This window comes from Haliotis asinina, chromosome 2 (genome assembly GCF_037392515.1).
Source record: "Haliotis asinina isolate JCU_RB_2024 chromosome 2, JCU_Hal_asi_v2, whole genome shotgun sequence".
NCBI classification, from domain to species: Eukaryota; Metazoa; Mollusca; class Gastropoda; order Lepetellida; family Haliotidae; genus Haliotis; species Haliotis asinina.
Genome location: NC_090281.1, coordinates 86,065,105 through 86,087,347, shown reverse-complemented (window position 1 = coordinate 86,087,347; position 22,243 = coordinate 86,065,105). Strand labels below are relative to the sequence as shown.

Here is a 22,243-nt window from a genome sequence, read left to right as displayed (position 1 = left end):
GATAACTGGTCGCTAGCCAAGGGACTTAAGGGACCAGGTGGTCAGGCTTGCCAACTTTGTTGAAACGTGTCATTGATTCCCACTTGCAAGGATCTATGCTCATGCTGTTGACCACTGGATTGTCTGGTACTGACTCAATTATTTATGGCTGGAATAATGCCAAGTGCGGCATAAAACTAAACTCACACACTAGAAGCCTGGTCTTTGATCTGGCAAGTGAATGCTTTATCCATTGGGCTACCCAGTTGGACACACACACCATATCAGTAAATCCAGTGATTGCACAACTTGAATCGATCACTGCAACATGCCTTGAGTTGATAAATACCAATCTAACTCAGATCTACATGGGCAACTACCTCAACGTGGGCATGGCATGAGGACACCAGAACTGGGCTTTACACATTGCATCCATGTGGGGAAGTAAACCAGTGCCTTTGGTGTGACGAGCAAATCCTTTAGTCACTAAGCTATACTACCACCCCAACAAGTCACAGAATATGACCAGACTATCATTATGACAAGATTAGGTTGTTCTGGAGCAATATTCTTGTCTAGAATTCCCACTGGGTGGATATATTTGATATATCTTCACAAAGCTTCTTTCTGTGAATTGCTGAATTACAATTAAGATGTACATGTTACTGATCCATATATATAGGATGGGATGAACAGTGGAAAGCTTTAACTACTTGTTTACTTACCATACCCACATTTGTTTTGTTGTGTCATGGTCGCCTGATTCTTCCATCATTGGAACCTGACCCTAAACACACACAGTGCAAAACAAAACATTTCAAAGCTCATCATTGTTTATAGGTATCGGAAATAATGTGTGCCCTACAGACTGCATTTGCAACAGCCCACAAAGACAGCATCGCATCCAAGTCTTGTAGCAACAGCTCCTCCCAGCGTTCAGCGTCTCACAATCAGATCTGTATTCGATGCCCACTACATCAACTGGAGAAACTCTGTCAGGAAATAAATGGTCAGTATACTTAGAGAATCAAGGAAGAAGCTGCAGAGAGTTTTACGCAACACAAACGTGTGTCCAGTGCACATTTATAAACGTGTAGAGTCGATCCAGAAATAATATGTTGTGTCAGTATGCCAATTATTGTCAAGTAATAAAAAGCTCCTGGAATTCAAGCATTTACTATTAACAATTAAAGTTTAAAAGCAAAATTAGTTAGATAGTTCACTCTTAGATATTATGAAGATAAGTTGTTGCTTTTCCTCCCTAGGTTTGAGTCCCCATGCTGCCTATGACCTGCTTGTGAAGAGAGTACAGAACCTCACAGAGAATGAAATTGCAGCCATTTCTAACACACTCAAGGTCAGATAACTCTTGTGTGCACTGAGTGAACGTGACACTAGAACTTTCAAAACTGATTGACTTTTAGCAATTACTAATTATGTTTCAGTCATTCTTTTTTGGTAAAAACATTTGTTTGCTGTAATTTTATTATGAATTGTATGCTGAGCCTAGAGAAATTATCTTTGGTAAAGTGGAGATCTAAGATTTTTTTATCATTAATATTCTCAAATTTGCCAGATATTATGATGTTGCCTCAGACTTGTTGACATACTATCTTATATGTCTATATTGTGTAAGATAATTGTGCAATTAATTTGATTCAGTAACCATGATTCAAGTGAATTCCAGTTTAATTTGGCTTGGATTTTCAAATATATTGTTGTGTGTTTACTATCCATAGGTGGAGAATCCAAAGGGTTATGATGAGATGGTTGAGATCCTCATGATAGAGTTGAGGAAGTTGTGTGAGAAAAAACAGAAGGAGCATGTGCACATCTCAGATGGAGCCAAGCAGTGCAAGAACGATGTGAGTTGTCTCCCCTACATTGTATACATTCTATATCTGCATGGGTTGACAGCAACTTCACATGAACAGTCATACAGAACACTACCTGTTTTGGAGAACTGAACACTGTCTTTATAAGATGATTGTTAGATGATGTTATTTTCATAGCTGTCACATCGAATTACATCTGTTGTAATGCTACAAATGTCTTTTAGGTTGTGCTGTCTCAAGTTAGCCTACTAGACATGAAAACATTTAAGTTTTGATTTGGAATACACTGCAACAAGTACCTCAATATGTAACGTGAAATACATCAGTTTTCAAAAGTCACCTTGTGGCAGTGATGTTAGTGGTTAAAAATGTGCAGCATTGCACTTTCTTTTTGACGACTATTCTCTCAGTAACACAAGAATTAATGTTTATGGTATGAAAAAATAAAAAAATACATGATCCATATGCCTCATTATAGGGATGGGCCAATGGTTATTGTGCAACTCAATATTGTGGATGGTTGGTTGGGGTAATTTGCAGATAGATTCTGATTTTACCAAGACATACCCTTGAAGATCCGGGTTAGAGGTAGTCTTCAGGAACACATGCTTGGCTTGTCATAAGGGGCGATCAACATTATTGGCTTGGTTAACATATGTCATCATGTCCCAGTTGCATATATCAATGTTCATGCTGTTGATCACTGGATTGTCTGGTTCAGACTGTTACTTCCACCATATGGCGGGAATATTACTGAGTTTCACATTAAACACAACCAACTAAACTAACCTAGACATTATACATTGTTGCTCATAGTATTTGTCACCAGATTGTTTAGTCCATGCTGCTGTCATATAATGAAAACATTATTCTGAGAAAGAGGTGTTCTAAATGTGGCATTCATTGCTGTCAATGCTGCAATATTGTTGAGTTAAGCGTTAATAAGCACCAGCCAAATATGTCATGACATTGGGGCGTGAGAAATGTAACTGTCATTTCCCTGTGTGTCCACTGCATGTTAGTGGAAGGACAGTTCCTTCCTCCAGCAGGTTCTGATGTTATTCCCCTGTAGTGTAGCTATTTGTCTGTCATGTCTAGACTCAATTATTGACAAGTAGTTGCATCCTTGAAAATTGCCGACTGGCTTGATGTTGCATGCAGTCAGCCATGAGTCACATCGAAGAATAACCTCAAGGGGAGTCTGGTTCAGAATAAGTCCTCAGTACCCATAGTGACAAAATGGTTTGTCTGTCTCTTTATCAGTATCTCGGCTTTATCATTCAGCATGTAAATTAAGACTTTGAACCAGATAAACCTGTGATTTTAAATATGAACAATGTAACATATGTTACGTAGTGATTACATGCTCTCCAAACCAAAAACCTGATCACCCAGTCCGTTTAGTTTTCTCATAATACTAGCACAAAGGGAAGTTGCATAGCTTTATGGTTGAAGTGTCTGTTCATTAGGCCAATGGCCCAGAATCAATTGATCACTCTCACTCACTCACTCACTCACTCACTCACTCACTCACTCACTCAGTTATACTAGCATTTGCTGCTAGAACTTGTTCTAGCGCAGAATCTTCTTTATACTTACTGAGGTCAACTGGATGTAGTGTGTCACCTGATTAAATGTTGGTCATGTGACCTTGCTGTGTGATTCATTGCTCATGCTATCATTCACAGCCTGTCATTACCATAGTTACCTAGACATGAAGAGATTTATGAAGGATTCTGAACGAAATGCACATAGCAGGAATGTTTTAAGAAGTACTTTAACAGTTTCCTTTTAACAAAAATCAGGTTATAAGTGATCACTACTTCAAATCATTTTGCAGTAATTTACCATGAATGGGAGACATCATAACTCAAATCAGGTAAATTTTTTTGACACTGGCCATGTCCTCTTGCCAAAGATCAATGTCTCAGCTGGTTAAGATACATCTGGATTATACTGGCAAGTTGTTCCATGCATTAAATCATGAAACAGTATGCACTTACCATGGTCCAAAAAAAACATGTTGCGGTACAAGATATGATCTTAATGGAGAAAGAAAAGAAACAAAGATTACAAAACAAAATTATTTGATTTCTAGTCACTTTAGAAAAGGTTTTAAAAGGTAAATAAAATTACTTTACAAAAGTTGAAAATACCGATTTTGGGGATTACGGTATACCGAGTAGAAGGCTTCAAATACTACTGCTAATACCAGAGCATACTGTCTCGGCCCTTTCCAGTCCACTGAAATATGACCGGATGTGTCAGAATACAGGCATGAACAATGGAGAACCACAGAACTTGTATCCTTTTTTATCTTAAACAGTCATGTTTACTCGCAGGAAAGCAGTGCCCTTATTGAACATTTATACATGTACATCTTTAGTGTGGTTTTACATTTTGTACCCATGTAGGAAATCGAAGAAAGATCTCTATTGTGATGAGCAACTGATTTAACCACTAGGCTACCCCTCTGCCCCTTGGTAATAACACCAACGAAAAGAATAAATACTTTAAACATTTTGTAGTGTACTATCAAATGTATCTATTTCAGTTCAACATCCTTGACGACAAGAGTGTGCTTGTGAAGTTTGATACATTCAAGAATAAAGCCAAGAAAAGTTTGGCCAATTCATTTGAGAGTTTGTTGAGGGTGAGTAGAACACTTACTTTTGTTTTGTCTGTGATCGTTATTTGTTGAGTGTCTTTGAAGACATCTTTAACCAACAAACTCATGTTCCAAGTGCATCTGCCAGTCCAGAATTGGCAGTGCTTATGCTAATTACGCAAACACATCATTATGGGGTTTTATGATGTGAATGTATTCATTTCAACCCCCTGGGGAGGATGCTACTATATGATACAATTGTTCTCTGAATATTTTCCCAAGCAATGGTGAAATCAGTGCAAATAAGCATTTTGAAGCGAGTATACAATCTATGGAGAACCAAGTTAAGCATCTAGCTGTCTTCAGCAACCTGTGTGTCTTGATAGGAGACTATCAGGATCAGAGACCCTGGTTTGGTTGATGACCTAGTGAATGAGCAGGAATGGTTTTTATGGATAGACATCTTCTTTACTACAGTGGACACAATGTTCCAGTGTAGATGCTAACACCAACACAATCAAGTGATGATGGTGTTAGCATCTATAGCTAGATGTCTCATCCATTGAAAATGTTCCTTTTCATCATACAAGCCACTAAATGCCATTCAAAGAAGACTTGGTCGATGTTTGTCAGGTCAATGCTTGTGATGCCAGTCATTTTTCTGGTGCAAACTAGATCACTTTCAGGCCACTCTCATACAGCTGAAATTTTACAGTCTGGCCTCAAGCAACAAGGAAATAGCACAGATGCAAAATATGACTGTGCCATTTTTAGTATGGTTGTCAGTGGTTACGTGAATAGAGCAACTAAAAGTCCTAATTATTGTCTCTGTAAGTATTAAAACATGTTTTGTATACAGATATATATGGTACCTATTTCACTCTAATGGCTTTGCAGGATTTCTTATAAAGATATGTTGGGATGCATTATATCTATACATGCCCTTCCATTATAAAGGATGGCTAGGTATCCTATGTCAAGTGTTTAATTTACCGTTTTCCCCCATTTGGGAGGCTATATATATCATATCAACTTTTTAGTCAAGCGACCAATCCTGTTACCATGAAGCTAGGCCAGTAACTCAAATAGACGATGGCCAATTTATCAGTGCACAATTGTTGGAATAATTGATTCCACAATTACAAAGGTGTATGAAAGATATTGTGTGTCTGCCCTAGATTGGTTAATAGCCCCTTATCAAGTTCATGCAGTCGTAGTAAATCATCCACATTTTGTCTGAATGTGATGTCACAGTATATGCAGTGAGTATGCCCATTGATTTTCTGTACCTGTTAATGCCATTTTCCTTCTGTTATGTATTCTTTATGTTCAGTAATACAGGGATAGAAATTTATTTCATTTTATGCGCTTGTCAGATGTTTCTACAATGTGTGACAAGTGAGTTTACTTTTATACCACTTTGGTACCAGAGTGAGTGAGTGAGTTTAGTTTTCTGCCCCTTATAGCAATATTCCAGCAAAATCATGGCAGGATGACACCAGAATTGGGTCCATGTTCACATGTCGGGAATCAAACCCAGTCCTACAGCATGATTAGTGAATGCTTTCACCACTTGCCTACCCCTACTGCCCCAGGTGTGACAAGAAAGGAACTACTGGTACACCATGAAACAATACCTGGAAGATAACTGGTTATAATTTTGAAGGCTGATCCCTACCTTTTCATTCACTTGAAATGATTAGTTGACACTTATTATACCACGATACATGTTTTAATCATACTGTTTTCAGTCAAGATTAACTGCAACCGGATATGATTCAGGTCAGAACTGGCCTTCAGTAGCCCATGCGATGTGCGAGCAACAGAATTTGGTGGTCTAGGTAGACTGGCAGGTCATAACATCCCAGTTGTGTAGGCTGATGTTTGTGCTGTTGATCACTGGATGGTCAGATCCAGACTCAAATATGTACAGGCTTCTGCCGTTTTGCTAAGGGGAGCAAGCTGAACAAACAAATAAGTTTAAATGTGCAAATAAACATATTTTTTATTGTCATATGATATAACTTAAATGTACTCTAATACAAGGTATCCCAAACTTTATGAGTGAGTTGGAACTCCAGAACACCCTGAGACTTTCTTCATTTCCTGAAGCTAGGGAATTTACACTTGCCACATATTCTAGACTTGCATGGACTTTCTTGGATAAATTTGCTTCAGGGTCTGTACGACAGACTACGTCCCCACATGCTTTATGAGAAACTTATATTGCCTCTGGTACATAAGGAAATATTGCTTGTTTCTAAAGAAAATTACTTAACATATTTTCATGATGCATTCTGTTTTTCTTTGGTAATGTCTCTTTTGAGATATTTTTATGATAACTGAATGACATTATGTTGAATATATTTTTTGTCATTGTCAAAACACAACTGATATGTCAACTAAAATCTAAGCAAGTTTGACACTTTCATTACCTTTATATGCTGAAAACGTGATGCTCAAAAGAGATTTCAGAATGAATTTAAAAAAATATAGGTAAGTGAGATGGAAATTACATTACCCAGTTCAATGAACTACAGCAAAAAGTTGCATACTTGCAGGACATGTTTAAACATATTGAATGAAGGATGACCACACTAAACTACCAAACTCAATAAGCTACTGGAAAAAAATTGCACACTTACATGATATAATAAAGATTGAATGTATTTATGACCAAAATACACATTTACTATCAGATGAGCATTGTTTACCTTACAAGCTTAGCCTGCTCTATTGTCCTTTCATACTGTGTATAATACCCATGCGATCCTTCGTGACTGTGAGCATGCTCGTCACTGTGAGGTAGTGTCATTGTTCGTCTCTGCATACCTGCCACACAGATGTTTACGGAGGTGGCAGTGACAGCAATCGCTTCATTATTGCAGTCACAGGTCAGTGGGTAGGAACTTGTTGACGGAGGTAATTGGTGAACCCACTGAGGTGAGAAGTTAGCCTCCTGGGTTGTTAGGTAGAGTCGTGGCAAGTTCGGATCAACTTTACCTGTGGTTAGGTACAAGCAACTGTAATGGAACCTGTTGCTTGTCACCTGTAGTATGACTTAAGTGGAGTAATGGACTCATTCTATGGATTAATGACTGTAGGCTGTCATCGTCCTGTGGACCTAGATGGCATTAGGATTGTTCCATTACTTATTATGTGGCTAGTTTTATGTAGGCGTGAGTGTTATTTATGTACTTTATGATGGGACATTCAGTACAGAATAATTGTCAGACTTGCAAACTTAAAGTGTTGAATGGCACAGAACAAACTGTTTCATTAACATTCGTCATTAACAATTGTTATTGTATGAGGATTTTTGTGGATATTATCACATGATAATTCCTTGGAATATTTTGTTAATCTTCATGTGATAAGTGAAGGTTTATTCATGGAATACTGGTAGATATTACCAGATTGATGCCGAGGCTGTTGTTATTCCATAGTGTGTACAGGATATAGATACTTGGAACATGTTCACATAAAGGATCTGTGTTAATTGTGAAAATTCATCTTCAGAAAATTTTTGAGGAAGGATTATCGTGTATTATTGAAGATTTCATTATGCCATGTAATGTTCAATATGGAGCCAGTACCAACTTGGGGTAATACAACAACATGAGCCTTGCAGATGAAGGAAGTCGTATGATTGGTGCATTGTGGGATAAAGTACGAGAAACACTGAATATTGGAAGTGGTAGCGAAGATGATGAGTCTACATTTGATGCATTTGTTAATTTCTTACGAACCCAAACTCAGGTATGTTTTAAATGTTTTCAATTATGAAAGTAATAACAAACGTGATTGTACCAACTTAGCATTGATCATGTGACATTATGCATACTTTATATGTGTCGGGCAGTAGCATAGCCGAGTGGTTCAATCATTGGCTCATCACACCAAACCTGTGTTCGATTCCCCCCATGGGTACAATGTGTGAAGCCCATTTCTGGTGTCCCCAACCCAATATTGCCTGAATATTGCTAAAAGCAACATAAAACCATACTCAATCACTGGCTTATTCATAGATGATGACTGCTGAGGCCTCTAATTAACATAATGGTTAAGTCTATGTGTTGTCAATTTGTTTAAACAAGTTGATCAAGCAGTTATGACATTTCCTAGCCATGTTTGATGGAATCTATGTTGTGAGGAACTTTGTCAAACAATCTGTAATTACAGATTAAATATCTAAACAGTGCTCACTCACATACTTAAAATCTCAGGTAACTAACTTTTGTAACATGGTTATGATGTGAAAACAAAGTATAAACCATTAATGTCTGCTGGCATGGTGATCTACCTGCAGTTGTTCGCTATCCATAGCCTGGTTATGTATTGTATAAGTTTATGGTTACAAGCTAGTTTTTCATCTCTATCTGTGATAATCAAGTTATTTTTCTATCCCTTGTCGAGAGATTTTATCATATAACTTTATTATCAATGAATGATTTGGTTTAATCATGATACAGTTGAAATATTGCTGATGTGATTATGTATTTTAAAGTGCTCACTCACTACAGTCTGATTTGATAAAGGTTTATAGGCTAGTTTTGTCGCATTAATTTGATGATACATCTTAGAAATAAGGTCATCACTCACATTAATGTTCTAATGTTATAGGGCGATGGAGTAGCCTAGTGGTTCAAACGTCCACTTGTCACACCAAAGACCCGAGTTTGATTCCCCAGATTGATACAGTGTATGAAGCCCATTTCTGGTTTCCCCTGTATTGATATTGCTGGAATGTTGCTGAAAGCGTTGTAAAACTAAACTAAACTTGACTGGACGGGACTCACTCACTCACTCACTCACTCACTCATTCACTCACTCACTTTTAATGCTATAATATACAGTATACAATCATTCAGCGAGAGTCAAGTAGCCTGTCATATTTTGTAGAAGGAGGTGTTGTTTTATTGAGGTTTCTCTCTGTACAAGTAATAAATGGAGACCCCAATTGTTAATTTATAAGGACCTTTGTCTTCAAATGATTATTTTCAATGTGTAGTTTTTAAGACATTTACAGGCAATGATAAAGACCGAGGTTGTATAATGTGTGAAACCCATTCTTGTTGTTGAAATAACTCAGGTCATGCAGTGTCCTTTCTCACTAGAATATTTCTGTGTTAATTTTTTCTTGTATTTCATATATTTTCATCACTCATCAAAGTAGTTCTTACAATCATGTAATTTAAACATAGTATGTCCTATTGTCTTCTGTTAAATACATTGTTGAGTATCATGTATACCTCCTCTTTCAGGTTTTTGTTTTTGTTGGGATTTTTAAGTTTTCTTCATGTACAATATATCATCAAAAACTTATGACGCAGATGAAGACTATGGGGAAAATTAATACATCATAATATTTGTGTAATGGTACGTTTGGCAATAACAGTACACAGCAGAGTAGTTCTTAATTAGGAAATCATTATGAGTTTTCAAACCTATGATGTAACAGCATTATTTCACCCATTTGTTCAATACCTGTTCTATGTAATGAAGCGTTTGTTATGACATTTATACACTGGTATGAATAGCATTGACGTACAACATTGTATATGGAGCAATTATGAAAAGTAAAGGAATATGAGGTTGATGTGGGTGTGAGCAGTGTTACATGCATTTGAATCAATATGTACTTAACAATAGGACAATTTCGTGCCACTTGTGTGATCACAATTGATTGATAAACATGCTACAGCTGTCTAAGTTCTCAGCTAGTAGGTCAGCATTGTGGGAACACTCTACCGGTGTACGGAGTTGAGGGGTACTGGTACTGTTGCAGAGTCTGTACTAATTACTTAAGATATATTGCTATACTGGGTGGAAAGAAGCCTAGTGCTTAAAGCGTTTGCCCTTTATGACAAAGGCCCAGGTTTGATTCCCAATATGCGTACAATGTGTAATGCCCAGTTCTGGTGTCCTCTATGAGGATATTATTGGATTATTGCTAAATAGGGTGTAAAACTAATCCCCCTCACATATTACTACGCAACTGTCACCATCATGATCAGTATTAGATATGTCAACAATACCATTGTATTAGCGTAACTCTGATGTCGGACATGGACTAGTTGATGTTTGTCATGATATCCCATTTATATTGATTAATGCTCATGTCGTCAATCACTTGAATGCGTAGTCCAGATTTAATCATTTATAGGTTGATGTTATATAGCTGGAATATCTCTGTTTAACATATAATGTATCGAAAGCAAAATTACCAACTCATGTTTTCAATATTGCCACTAAACCAAAGCAGTTCAGCTTCGTTTTCAATAACATCAATACCCTTCTGAAACATTGAGTAGTATGTCCTGAGTTTTGAGAAGCACAGTGATCTTGTGGTTAAAATATTCTGCTTAAGAAGAATCTAAATCAGTGAAACATTAATACTAAAACATAAATTAGTTTTCCATGTACATATGTAAAGGGGCAGAGCATCCACCAAGAACCCAGAGGGTTGCTCCCATGTAGGGAATCAAACCCAGGTCTACAGCTTGATGAGCAAATGCTTTAAACACTAGGCTGCCCTCCTCCCCATAGAATGCATGAAGGCTATTTCTGGTGTTCTGGCCATGATATTGCTCACACAAACTACAGTGGGGTAGCTTAGTGGTTAAGGCTTTCACTCATTTCACTGAAGACCTGGGTCGTTTCCTTACATGGGTACAATGTTTGGAGCCCATTTCTGGTGTCCCCAGTGTGATATTGCTGGAATATTGCTAAAAGCAATGTAAAATAGAACTTACCACCACATACAGGGGTACCAAATGCTTCTCACTGCTTCTGTAATATGGGTCAAAATATTGCTGACTCGGACCTACTTCACAATTTAATTTTTTCCCAATGATTTCCTCAGGATCAGATTAGAGAGTATATTTTGGTTAGATGTAGGAATGCCCTTAAAAACTGCTTTAAAAAATACAAAGACCACATCATCTATGATACTCGTCCTTTTTCCACAAAGTTGATCCCTGATGATTAGACAAGGTTCTCAGAAAATAAATGATGGGTCAGTATTAACTTTGTTCCTTAGGCCCAAAGCCTACAGAAAACCACTTAGACGCACAGGTGTTTTTTTCCTTCAGGTCCATATGGCCGACAGAGCAAGAGTATTATTTTTGACAAAATATCATTCAGTAATTTTTAGTTTTCTAAATTAATCTCTTTAACTCAGATTTTCAGTTGTCACATTTTTTTGTTTGCAGGAAGTTACTTACATTGTAGGTAAAAATATTTTATGGCTCTGGTGCTTAGGGCCTGAAGCTTTTCAGGGTTGAGGGCAAACACTGTGGCAGATATTCATTATTTAGCTTGTTATCCCCTGCTGGGTGTATAGCATAAAGCAGAGGATATAGTAGTAGTCTCAATCAGTACATAGGAATTGGAATATCTTGTGAACCATGGATAAGATTCTTTCCATACTTGTTACCCTAGGTTCATCACACTATGCGAAAGGTCCCTGTCAGGTTTGGTGATCTTGACTTTTTACCCTTCAAGTCTTGCCGGGAAGAATTGGTAAACTGACCATTAGCCAACATAGGATAAAAGGCCCTTATGTTTTACTGTGCCCAGCTTCACCACTATCTTCTCCCAACAGTTATTACCCTTTCTCTGTCTCCACAGCTCTGAACACCACTAACTCATACATGTAATTCCTTAGTTCCCACAGTCTCATATTACTCAACCACATTTACTGGTTGGATTTGTGAACCCACTCAGTTAAGAAACCAATCAGAATACAAGTTTCAAACCAATCTCAATCATGATTGGCAATATCAACAATATGGGAACCATTCCCATTGGTTACAAGAATTTGCAAGATACCAGATTGGAAAACAGACTGACTGACTAAAGAAAGCCTTTAAAAAGCTTTTTGATGGATACGATGTGTTCATGTCTGCCGCTGTTACTATTTCCTTTCTTCTTATCTCACTGTTTGAATGGTCTTTGAAGGGACAATGAAAAAATGTGTGGGTATTTTAAGATAACAAGAACCGTGGGAACGGATGCAAGATTACAGTCTTTTATCGAAATACAAGCTTTGGACATACACAGGCGGCCATAGAGTTAAACTTGAGGAGTATGTGTAACACCATCATGAGACTCATGGCAACTATAGGAACATTTACAAGCTTTTACTTTCACAGGAGAGACAGCATGAAAATTGTTAAATGCCTGGTTCTCAGCTTTGAATGTCAGAAGTGAAAAGAAATTAACAACTAATGCATAATGAAACTTTCTCTGAAGAGAGACACTACAAGCCCATTCAAAGTGACAGTGACTTGAAGATTAAAGTGACCAAATTCATTCCATATTCATACTTGTGTGAAGTAAGTGTAACAGATGTGGTGGCAACTCAGCCAAGTGAGTGAGTGAGTGAGTTTGGTTTTAGAAATTCTGTTGGCAAGTGACTTTGTTCATGAGGTAAAGTGATAGTCTAGTGTTTGATGTGTTTTCTTGTCACAACGAATGTAAGGGTTCTGTTATCAACATGTTTAGAATGTGTAAAACTATTGGAATGTTACTAGAGTGGTGTGAAACAATGCTCTAATATTCACTTTATACCAAAAAAAACTGAACTTGGTGAGATGGTATTGTGACAGTGACCCTGACAAGGCAGCTTGGGTTGTATACATCTCAGGGAGCTGAGAATACAAATCACTTGTGACAGTTCTCCATATTACCTTCATAATGGTGTCTTTTGGTGTTTCAGTATGATTTTAGATCATTCTTACTATCCATCATGAGGTAAGTTAATGGGAACTTACCTTTATCTCCCAAACTGAGAGTGAATGCATTATTGCCCATTCTGTAGAGAAAGTGATCAAAGTAATCTTGTTTCTTCCAGGGTCGGAAACGTGAAGATGCAAAGGAAGCATTCCGCCATCGGAGTGGGACAAGTGACAGTGAGAGCAGCTGGACAAGGTCTATGGTAGGTCTTCCATAGATCTGTAGGGGACAGTCCAGGTCTGTCATAGGTCATTATGAGATGGACCAGGTCTGTCAAATATCTGTAGGAGACGGACCAGGTCTGTCAATGATCTGTAACAGACGGACCAGGTCTGTCATTGGTTTGTAGGAAATGGACTAGGTCTGGCATAGGTCTGAAGGAGACGAAATATGTATATTATAGGTCTGTAGGAGACAGACAAGGTCTGTAATAAGTCTGTATTAGACAGAGCGACCATTACTAAGCTTAACCTAAACTCCCATATTTTTAACATTGCACTAAGGTTACTTTAGTGACTTATGATCACCGTCTGTAGGACATGGACAAGTGTTGTTGTTTGGCTGTGGAATATGGACCAGAGACTCCTTTCGCGAAGCAACCAGGTATGTCATAGGTTTGGAGATGATTTAGGTCTGTAGGTCTGTCACATCTCAATTCAAATCATTTTTATCCATGTACTGAAGAGAGTGCAGATACAATTCAGATTTCATTAATGGTTTTCAGTCACAATATTAATGTTTGCAGGTGGATTTTACTGTATACCAAAGTATGGTGGATATACGTAACAATATTGGTTGGTATGTTCTAGATCAGGTCCAGGTCTATCATAGGTCTGTATATGGTTCCGATATATCATAGGTCTGTTGGATATAGTCCAGGTCTGGCAGATAGTCCTGGTTTGTTTGTAGGACATAGATCAGGCTTGATACCTGTAGTACATTGATCAGACCTGTTGATATGTAGGTATGTGGTAGATGGCCCAATCTATAGATCTCTATGGGTCTAAAGTATATGGACCACAGTCTTCATGGGTCTTTTTGTATGTGGTAGATAATCCTTAGGTCTGTGATTGAGAGGTTGGTGGATTTGTTGTTTAATGCAGCTCTCAGAAGTATTCAACCTGTATGGTGACAGTCTGTAAATAATCAAGTCTGGACCAGACAATCCTCGGATCACTAATTAAACTACATCTCTATGTAAATCTGTCACATCTGTGAATAGAAGGTTGTGGATCGATAAGCTAATACATTTGAAATGTGTACAGAGAAGAAGAGATTCCACTAAAGTTGTGCTTAAGCTTTATCAAGGTCATGTGTATATTTTAGTCTCACAGTGAAAGTCTGGATATGAAGCTTTATCTTTCAGTATACTTTCATTTCTACCTGTATAAATCAGTACCTTTGTTCTCTCTCCTTACTGAGATTGACTTTATTTAAACAGTCATGGCTAGAGTGTAATGGATCACATCACGGCCCAGAATTAGCTCCTGAGGCTTGTAGATCACCATCAGATTGTCAGATAATTCCCAGGGAATTATGCAACTTATCTATCACCCAGGGCATAAAGCAGATGGGTAACAGTGACTAGGTAATAGAGGAGATATTGCTCACACTAGCTGGAATACAGTCGTATACCACAGCTGGATGTTAACATGAGGATATTCAGTTTTCGAAAGATTCGTATATTTCAAGTAGGTATGATGAACCTTCTTCACAAGAGCATTATTATTTTTAGTTACTCTGAAACATTTGTGTTTGAAAGATTTTCTGATAGTTCAGATTTATAGTGATCAGTTCAACTTAGCATGAATGAGTTTGGTTGGTTTTTTTTTATATTTCTTTGCGTATTAGTTGCAAGTGTTAGGGTAGACATTTTCCAGTTAAAGCACACTAACAGCAAATACGGGTCTTATTCATGAAATATTATACATTAAGTTGCAGTGAAGATGGTGCTTTCATTTGATATTTTTCAGATTAAGACGATTTTACATGTATGTATTTTGTACATTGGTAATTTTTATCCACCCGACATGTAATGCGTAGTCAGTTTGTTTCCAAACTATAACTCAGAAATTGTTCAATATGTTTAGATCAAACTTGATAGATATAGTAATCTCAGCCTATGGTTGTCCCTTTTGGTACTTACAGATTTTTGGCATTTATATTTTTTTTGTTTTTCCATGGAACATTTTGGTGTTAGTCTTATGGTGGGGCGGGCTTCATTTCCGGAGCAGAACTCAAAATACTGTTCAATATTTTTCTGGTGGTAGATATATCAGCCAGAAGCTGAAGTGGTGCCTTTTGCTATGTACAGGATTTTGTAAGTTATTATTTTCTTGGTTTCCATGGTAACATTTTGGACCTAGTCTGAAAAGTGAGAGGTGTGTTTCTTTTCCAGAACAGAACTCAAAAACTTCTTAATATCTGTTGGTAAAACTTTCTAGATATGTGTGACAGACCCCAAAGTGGTGCCTTTTGGTTTTTAAAGGATTTTGTGATGTATTATTTCCTTGGTTTCCATGGAAACGTTTCGGACTTAGTCTCAAAGTGGAGGGGTGGGCTTTGTTCCCAGAGCACAACTTGAAAACCGTTTCATATCTTTCAACAGATCTTGGCATATATATGACATTGTGACTTTGCTGGTGACAGATATATGGGATTTATAATTTTGATGAATTGCATGAAAACAATTCAAACTTAGTTTTGAAAAAAACAGTGAGTAACTCTCATTGTCCTTTCAAACATGTGGGGGCAGGGGGGATATGTCGTCTTCTGATGACTCTTGTTCAACTCTTCTAAGGATTCCATCTCTCAGATAATATGGTCATATTATTGCTGGCCTGTTATAAAATTGACACAAATGACCAGGAAGGATTCAAATCCTTATTGGCCAAGAATAGGGGATATGGAAATACTTTACTGTATCACTACCTCTGTGTCAGGATATTGTTTTGTCGCCATCTTACTTATCAGTATTGTCGACTTGTGGACTTGTTTGACATAACTTTGATATTTTTGTTTATGGTTCTCTATGATAAACTATCCTGTTATTTCACCATGGGATATATATGAGTGTGTGGGTTATTATGCTTATTGCTGCATCAGCAAAATTGCAATTATTAAACCCTTGTCTCATAGACTACTAGGTGATATTGGTATGGGTTATGACCTATGAAGATCCGGCTTAGAATGGGTCTTCATCACCCTATGATTATAAATCAGATCCAGGTTGGTACCAGATTGTCTGGTCTAGGCTGTCTGGTCTAGACTTTATACTTTACAAGCTGCTGTCACGTAGAGTAGAAAATTACTGAGTGCCACAGGACACAACAGACAAAACAAAAAGTCACAGTAAACTAGTTAACTGCAACCATTCAATTGTTAAACGGCAAACATGGGTTGCTGTAACGAAGTACTGAATCAAACTCCTTACAGATGTCAGGACATGTAATATAGTGGGCTTTTCCTGAAAATATAAACCTGAAGTTTGCTTCTCACTATATATCAGGTCATCTCTTGTTTTCCCAGAATAATCGCATTTGAGGTTTTTGTTTTGTTAGCAACTTTCTAGATATGGCACATGTCATCGGTTCCCAATTGTGCAGATTGATGCTCATGTTGTTGATCACTGGATTGTCTGGTCCAGACTCGATTATTTACAGACCACCGCCATATAGACTGTAGGCAATTGCTCTGCCACACAGACACAGGGTCAACAGAAGAAGTGTTGATTTATCTGTTTATAGTTAGCGTCATAAAATTGATTTTATTTGCACTTCAGTTATTGTTCTGTAGCTTCGTTAAATGATCATCTACACTGCAGTTATCCATCACTGACGGTGTATATGTTAGAGAAAACACTTCTCCTCAGTTTTGCTAGACACTACATTACATGGGATATAGTCGACGCCTCGTCTGTCCGTCCGTCCATAGTCAGTTTGTTTCCGGAGCATAACTCAGAAACCGTTCAATATTTTTAGACCAAACTTGATAGATATAGTAAACTCAGCCTATGGTTGTGCCTTTTGCTATTTACAGATTTTTGGCATTTATGTTTTTATCCCCCCGGCATGTATAGTCGACGCCTCATCTGTCCGTCCGTCCATAATCAGAGCATAACTCAGAAACTATTCAGTATTTTTAGACCAGACTTGATAGATATAATGATCTCAACCTGTAGTTGTGCCTTTTGCTATTTACAGAGTTATGACATTTTTATTTTTGTTTTTGTTTTTCCATGGAACATTTTGGTGTTAGTCTAGTGATGGAGCAGGCTTCGTTTCCAGAGCAGAACTCAAAGATCATTCAATATTTTTCTGCAAAACTTGGAAGATATGTGTAGCAGGTCCTAAAGTGGTGCCTTTTGGTATTTGGTGATTTGTTATTTTCTCGGTTTCCATGGAAATGTTTTGGACAAAATGAAGGGATGTGCTTTGTTTCCAGAGCATAACTCAAAATCTGTTCAATATTTTTCTGCCAAACTTAGTAGATATACCAATCAGAAGCTGCAATAGTGCCTTTTGCTACTTACAGGTTTTGTGATTTCTTAGTTTCTTGGTTTCCATGGAAACAATTCAGACTTTGTCTTAAAAGTGAGAGGTGTGTTTCGTTTCCGGAGCAGAACTCAAAACCTTCTAAATATCTGTCAGTGTTACGTGCTAGATATGTGTGGCAGACCCCAAAGTGGTGCCTTTTGGTATTTACAGGTTTTTGTGATTTATAATTTTCTCCATTTCCATGGAAACATTTCGGACTTAGTCTCAAAATGGAGTTAGGGGCAGAACTCAAAAACTTCTCAAAATGGAGGGATGGGCTTTGTTTCCAGAGCACAACTCAAAAAACATTCAATTTTTTTCAGCAAAACTTGGTAGATATATCAATCGGACCCTAAAGTGGTACCTTTTGCTATTTCCAGGTTTTCTCTGTTTCCATGGAAACGTTTTTGACTTACTCTCAAAAGTGAGAGGTGTGTTTCGTTTCCGGAGCAGAACTCAAAAACTTCTTAATATCTGTCGGTAAAACTTGCCAGATATGTGTGGCAGACGCCAAAGTGGTGCCTTTTGCTATGTACAGGTTTTTTGTGATATATTAATTTCTCGGTTTCCATGGAAACGTTTTTGACTTACTCTCAAAAGTGAGAGGTGTGTTTCGTTTCCGGAGCAGAACTAAAAAACATCTTAATATCTGTCAGTAAAACCTGGTAGATATGTGTGGCAGACGCCAAAGTGGTGCCTTTTGCTAAGTACAGGTTTTTGTGATTTATCATTTTCTTGGTTTCCATGGAAATGTTTCTGACTTAGTCTCAAAATGGAGTTAGGGGCAGAACTCAAAAACTTCTTAATATCTGTTGGTAAAACTTGGCAGATATGTGTGGCAGACGGAAAAGTGGTGCCTTTTGCTATGTACAGGACAGGTTTTTGTGATGTATTATTTTCTTGGTTTCGGAAAATGTTTCAGACTTAGTCTCAAAATGTAGGGATGGGCTTCGTTTCCAGGGCACAACTCGAAAATCATTTCATATCATTCAACAGATCTTGGCAGCTATATGGGACAGATCTTGAAATTGTGACTTTGCTGATTACAGATATATGGCATTTATAAGTTTGGTGAATTCCATGGAAACAATTCAAACTTAGTATGAGAAAAACATTGAGTAACTGTGAGATGATTTGTCCTTTCAATCATGTGGGGGCCAGGGGGATATGTCATCTTCTGATAACTCTTGTTTTTTTTTGTAAAACCATCAGGCTCGGGAAATACCTCCCCCTCCAGTTTTTACATTGTCTACCAAAACCATGAGGCATGTTTTCTCCTATACATATACAATTACATGCCATTTTAGTCATTTACAGTTGTGCAGTAAATCACGGTAAGCAAGTGTGATGACTCACTTCATTGATGTTAGATGATGCTCAGTTGTTAAATGACGTCACAGACAACAAAACGCGGAAACAATTGTTGGAAAAAGTGCTTTGTGCAAGTGCACATATGGCATTTATGACATTGGTCATGTTTCACCATGTGGGTAATAAATGTAGATATTGTCTCACATTACATTAAATAAATTTGAAATGCAACAGTATTTTTATTATTTTTTTCAAAAATGTTATAAACTAAAAGGGGGCTGAAAAGTCAAAGTGACATCAATCACATCAAAATGCTATAGATTTCTTTGTGTACAATTTTACACCATATTCATCTTCATTGAACTCAAAATAATTAAGTACAAAATTTGTTGTAATGGTGTTATTGACAAAACCTAGAATATATCATGTTAATTATTTTATTTTATTCTTTTTTTTTATCCCCCTGGCATGTAATGCGGGGGGAATTAGTCGACGCCTCGTTTGTCCGTCCATCCGTAATCATTTTGTTTCCGGAGCATAACTCAGAAACCGTTCAATATTTTTAGACCAAACTTGATAGATATAATGATCTCAACCTATAGTTGTGTCTTTTGCTATTTACAGAGTTTTGGCATTTATATTTTTTTTGTTTTTCCATGGAACATTTTGGTGTTAGTCTAATGGTGGGGCGGGCTTCATTTCCGGAGCAGAACTAAAAAACCGTTCAATATTTTTCTGCAAAACTTGGAAAATATGTGTAGCAGGACCTAAAGTGGTGCCTTTTGGTATTTACAGGTTTTTGTGATTTACTATATTCTCGGTTTCCATGGAAATGTTTTGGACTTAGTCTCAAAATGAAGGGATGTGCTTCGGTTCTGGAGTATAACTCAAAATCCGTTCATTTTTCTGCCAAACTTGGTAGATATACTAATCAGAAGCTGCAATAGTGCCTTTTGCTACTTACACGTTTTTGTGATTTCTTAGTTTCTTGGTTTCCATGGAAGCAATTCAGACTTTGTCTCAAAAGTGAGAGGTGTGTTTCGTTTCCAGAGCAGAACTCAAAAACATCTTAATATCTGTCAGTGTAACTTGTTAGATATGTGTGGCAGACCTCAGAGTGGTGCCTTTTGGTATTTACAGGTTTTTGTGATTTATTATTTTCTCAGTTTCGATGGGCTTCGTTTCCGGAGCAGAACTTAAAAAACATTCAATATATATTTCAGCAGAACTTGGTAGATATATCAATCGGAACCTAAAGTGGTGCCTTTTGCTACTTACAGGCTTTTGTGATTTCTCAGTTTCTCGGTTTCCATAGAAGCGTTTTTGACTTAGTCTGAAAAGTGAGAGGTCTGTTTCGTTTCCGGAGCAGAACTCAAAATCTTCTGAATATCTGTCAGTGTTACTTGGTAGATATGTGTGACAGACCCCAAAGTGGTGCCTTTTGGTATTTACAGGTTTTTATGATGTATTTTTTTCTCGGTTCTATGAACATGTTGCTGACTTTGACTTTGCTGACTTTCTTAGTCTCAGAATGGAGGGATGGGCTTCGATCTCAGAGCTCGAAAACCATTTCATATCTTTCAACAGATGTTGGCAGATATATGAGACAGATCTTGAAATTGTGACTTTGCTGGTTACAGATATATGGCATTTATAATTTTCATGAATTCCATGGAAACAACTGAAACTTAGTAAAAAAAAGACAATGAGTAACTCTCAGATTATTTGTCCTTTCAAACATCTGGGGGCCGGGGGGATATGTCATCTTCTGATGACTCTTGTTTTTTTTTTGTAAAACCATCAGGCTTGGGAAGTACCCCCTCCAGTTTTTACATTGTCTTTTTTTTTTTGAAAGATAGATCTATCTGAATCTACCAGTTTTTCTCACATAGAATGGATTATATGAATCTGAATACAGATATGCCACAGTTATTTTATTGGAATAACAGTTAGTAGCCCTATTATCACATGAGTAGAATATCCATCTGAAGTGGTATTTTCAGTGTATACAAGGCAAGGACATGTTGCTTTGATGAGTTTACATACTGAATGTTCCTGGACGTAATGTGTAAATATGTCATTGATACAGTACATATATGTGTGCATCAATTATTCATTAGTATTGATTTTTCATGTATATATGTCATTCACTAGCTGATGAATAAGTTTTATATGCTTCGTGATAAGTTATTATCCACGTGGATCCATTATACATCCATATGTACATACTTGTTCTAATGATTTCAAGTGTCCTACTGTATGTTATGGTTATGCACACACTTTTGTGGATGTAAGACATTCTGCATGCATTGTTGGGATTATTGTGATCATGCTGTAAGCTTCCCAAGATGGTTTCCAGTGTAACATATTCCATTCACTAATAATGTCAGTGTGGCATTAAATTATAGCTCATTCACTTTCAAAACAGCAACATGGTGATGTCCAAATGATCGCACATCTGTCTTGACACATTTGTTACAGTGATTCTTATCTCATGAACTGTTGTGCCCAATGTTTTTAAATTTGGTGACTGCCTATATTGGCTGATTGTTCAGACTCCAGTCTATTTGCGTGACCTTGACCTTATTTTCAAGGTCACCATGACTTTTTGAACACTTCACACTCTTGTTAACGTGATATCGCGTGAACTCTTGTGCCCAAGGTCTTCGAATTTGGTGACAGCCTACAATGATGGGTTACACAGACATCAGTTGATTTGGGAGATCTTGACCTTATTTTCAAGGGGACCATGACATTTTGACCCCTTTTTTGACCCAAGTTATGTTAACCTGATATATCATAAAACATTGCACCCAATGTCTTCAAGTTTGTTGACAGCCTACATTGGTGATTATGCGGACACCATTGATTTCAGGCATTTTATATGTGACCAAAAATAAAAAGTGGTGAATATGTTATAAATATTCCATTCTTCCTTAGCAGTGGTAGACATTGCCATTTTAGTGGCAAACACTTGTTTAATTTACTTCTGGACAATGGGTAGCCTCATTTGAAACGAGGGATGCACACTCTTGAGAAAGGGAGGGATGCACACTTTATTTCCAGGAGAGTTTCAATGGTCATTAATAAACTTTCAGGACAAAGGGGGATGCGCATCCCTACACGCACACATGCACACACACATATTAAGGATTTGTTACAGACACGACAAATGTTTGGTTTTTCACATGTGTTGTCTTTGATATTGCTAAAATATAGGTGAAGTATATCATAAA

General features: G+C 37.3%; 1 protein-coding gene across 3 annotated transcripts in view; it reads left to right on the top strand.

Moving 5' to 3' along the window:
- Positions 1 to 22,243, top strand: part of LOC137274507 (TBC1 domain family member 1-like) — a 153,095-nt gene that overhangs the window by 111,166 nt on the left and 19,686 nt on the right. For all 3 annotated transcript variants that reach the window (XM_067807726.1, XM_067807728.1, XM_067807727.1), the window contains exons 4-8: positions 820 to 988; positions 1,245 to 1,336; positions 1,719 to 1,844; positions 4,369 to 4,467; positions 13,280 to 13,363. In XM_067807726.1, coding sequence (XP_067663827.1) covers positions 820 to 988; positions 1,245 to 1,336; positions 1,719 to 1,844; positions 4,369 to 4,467; positions 13,280 to 13,363 — 570 coding nt within the window. The remainder of the gene's footprint in view (positions 1 to 819; positions 989 to 1,244; positions 1,337 to 1,718; positions 1,845 to 4,368; positions 4,468 to 13,279; positions 13,364 to 22,243) is intronic.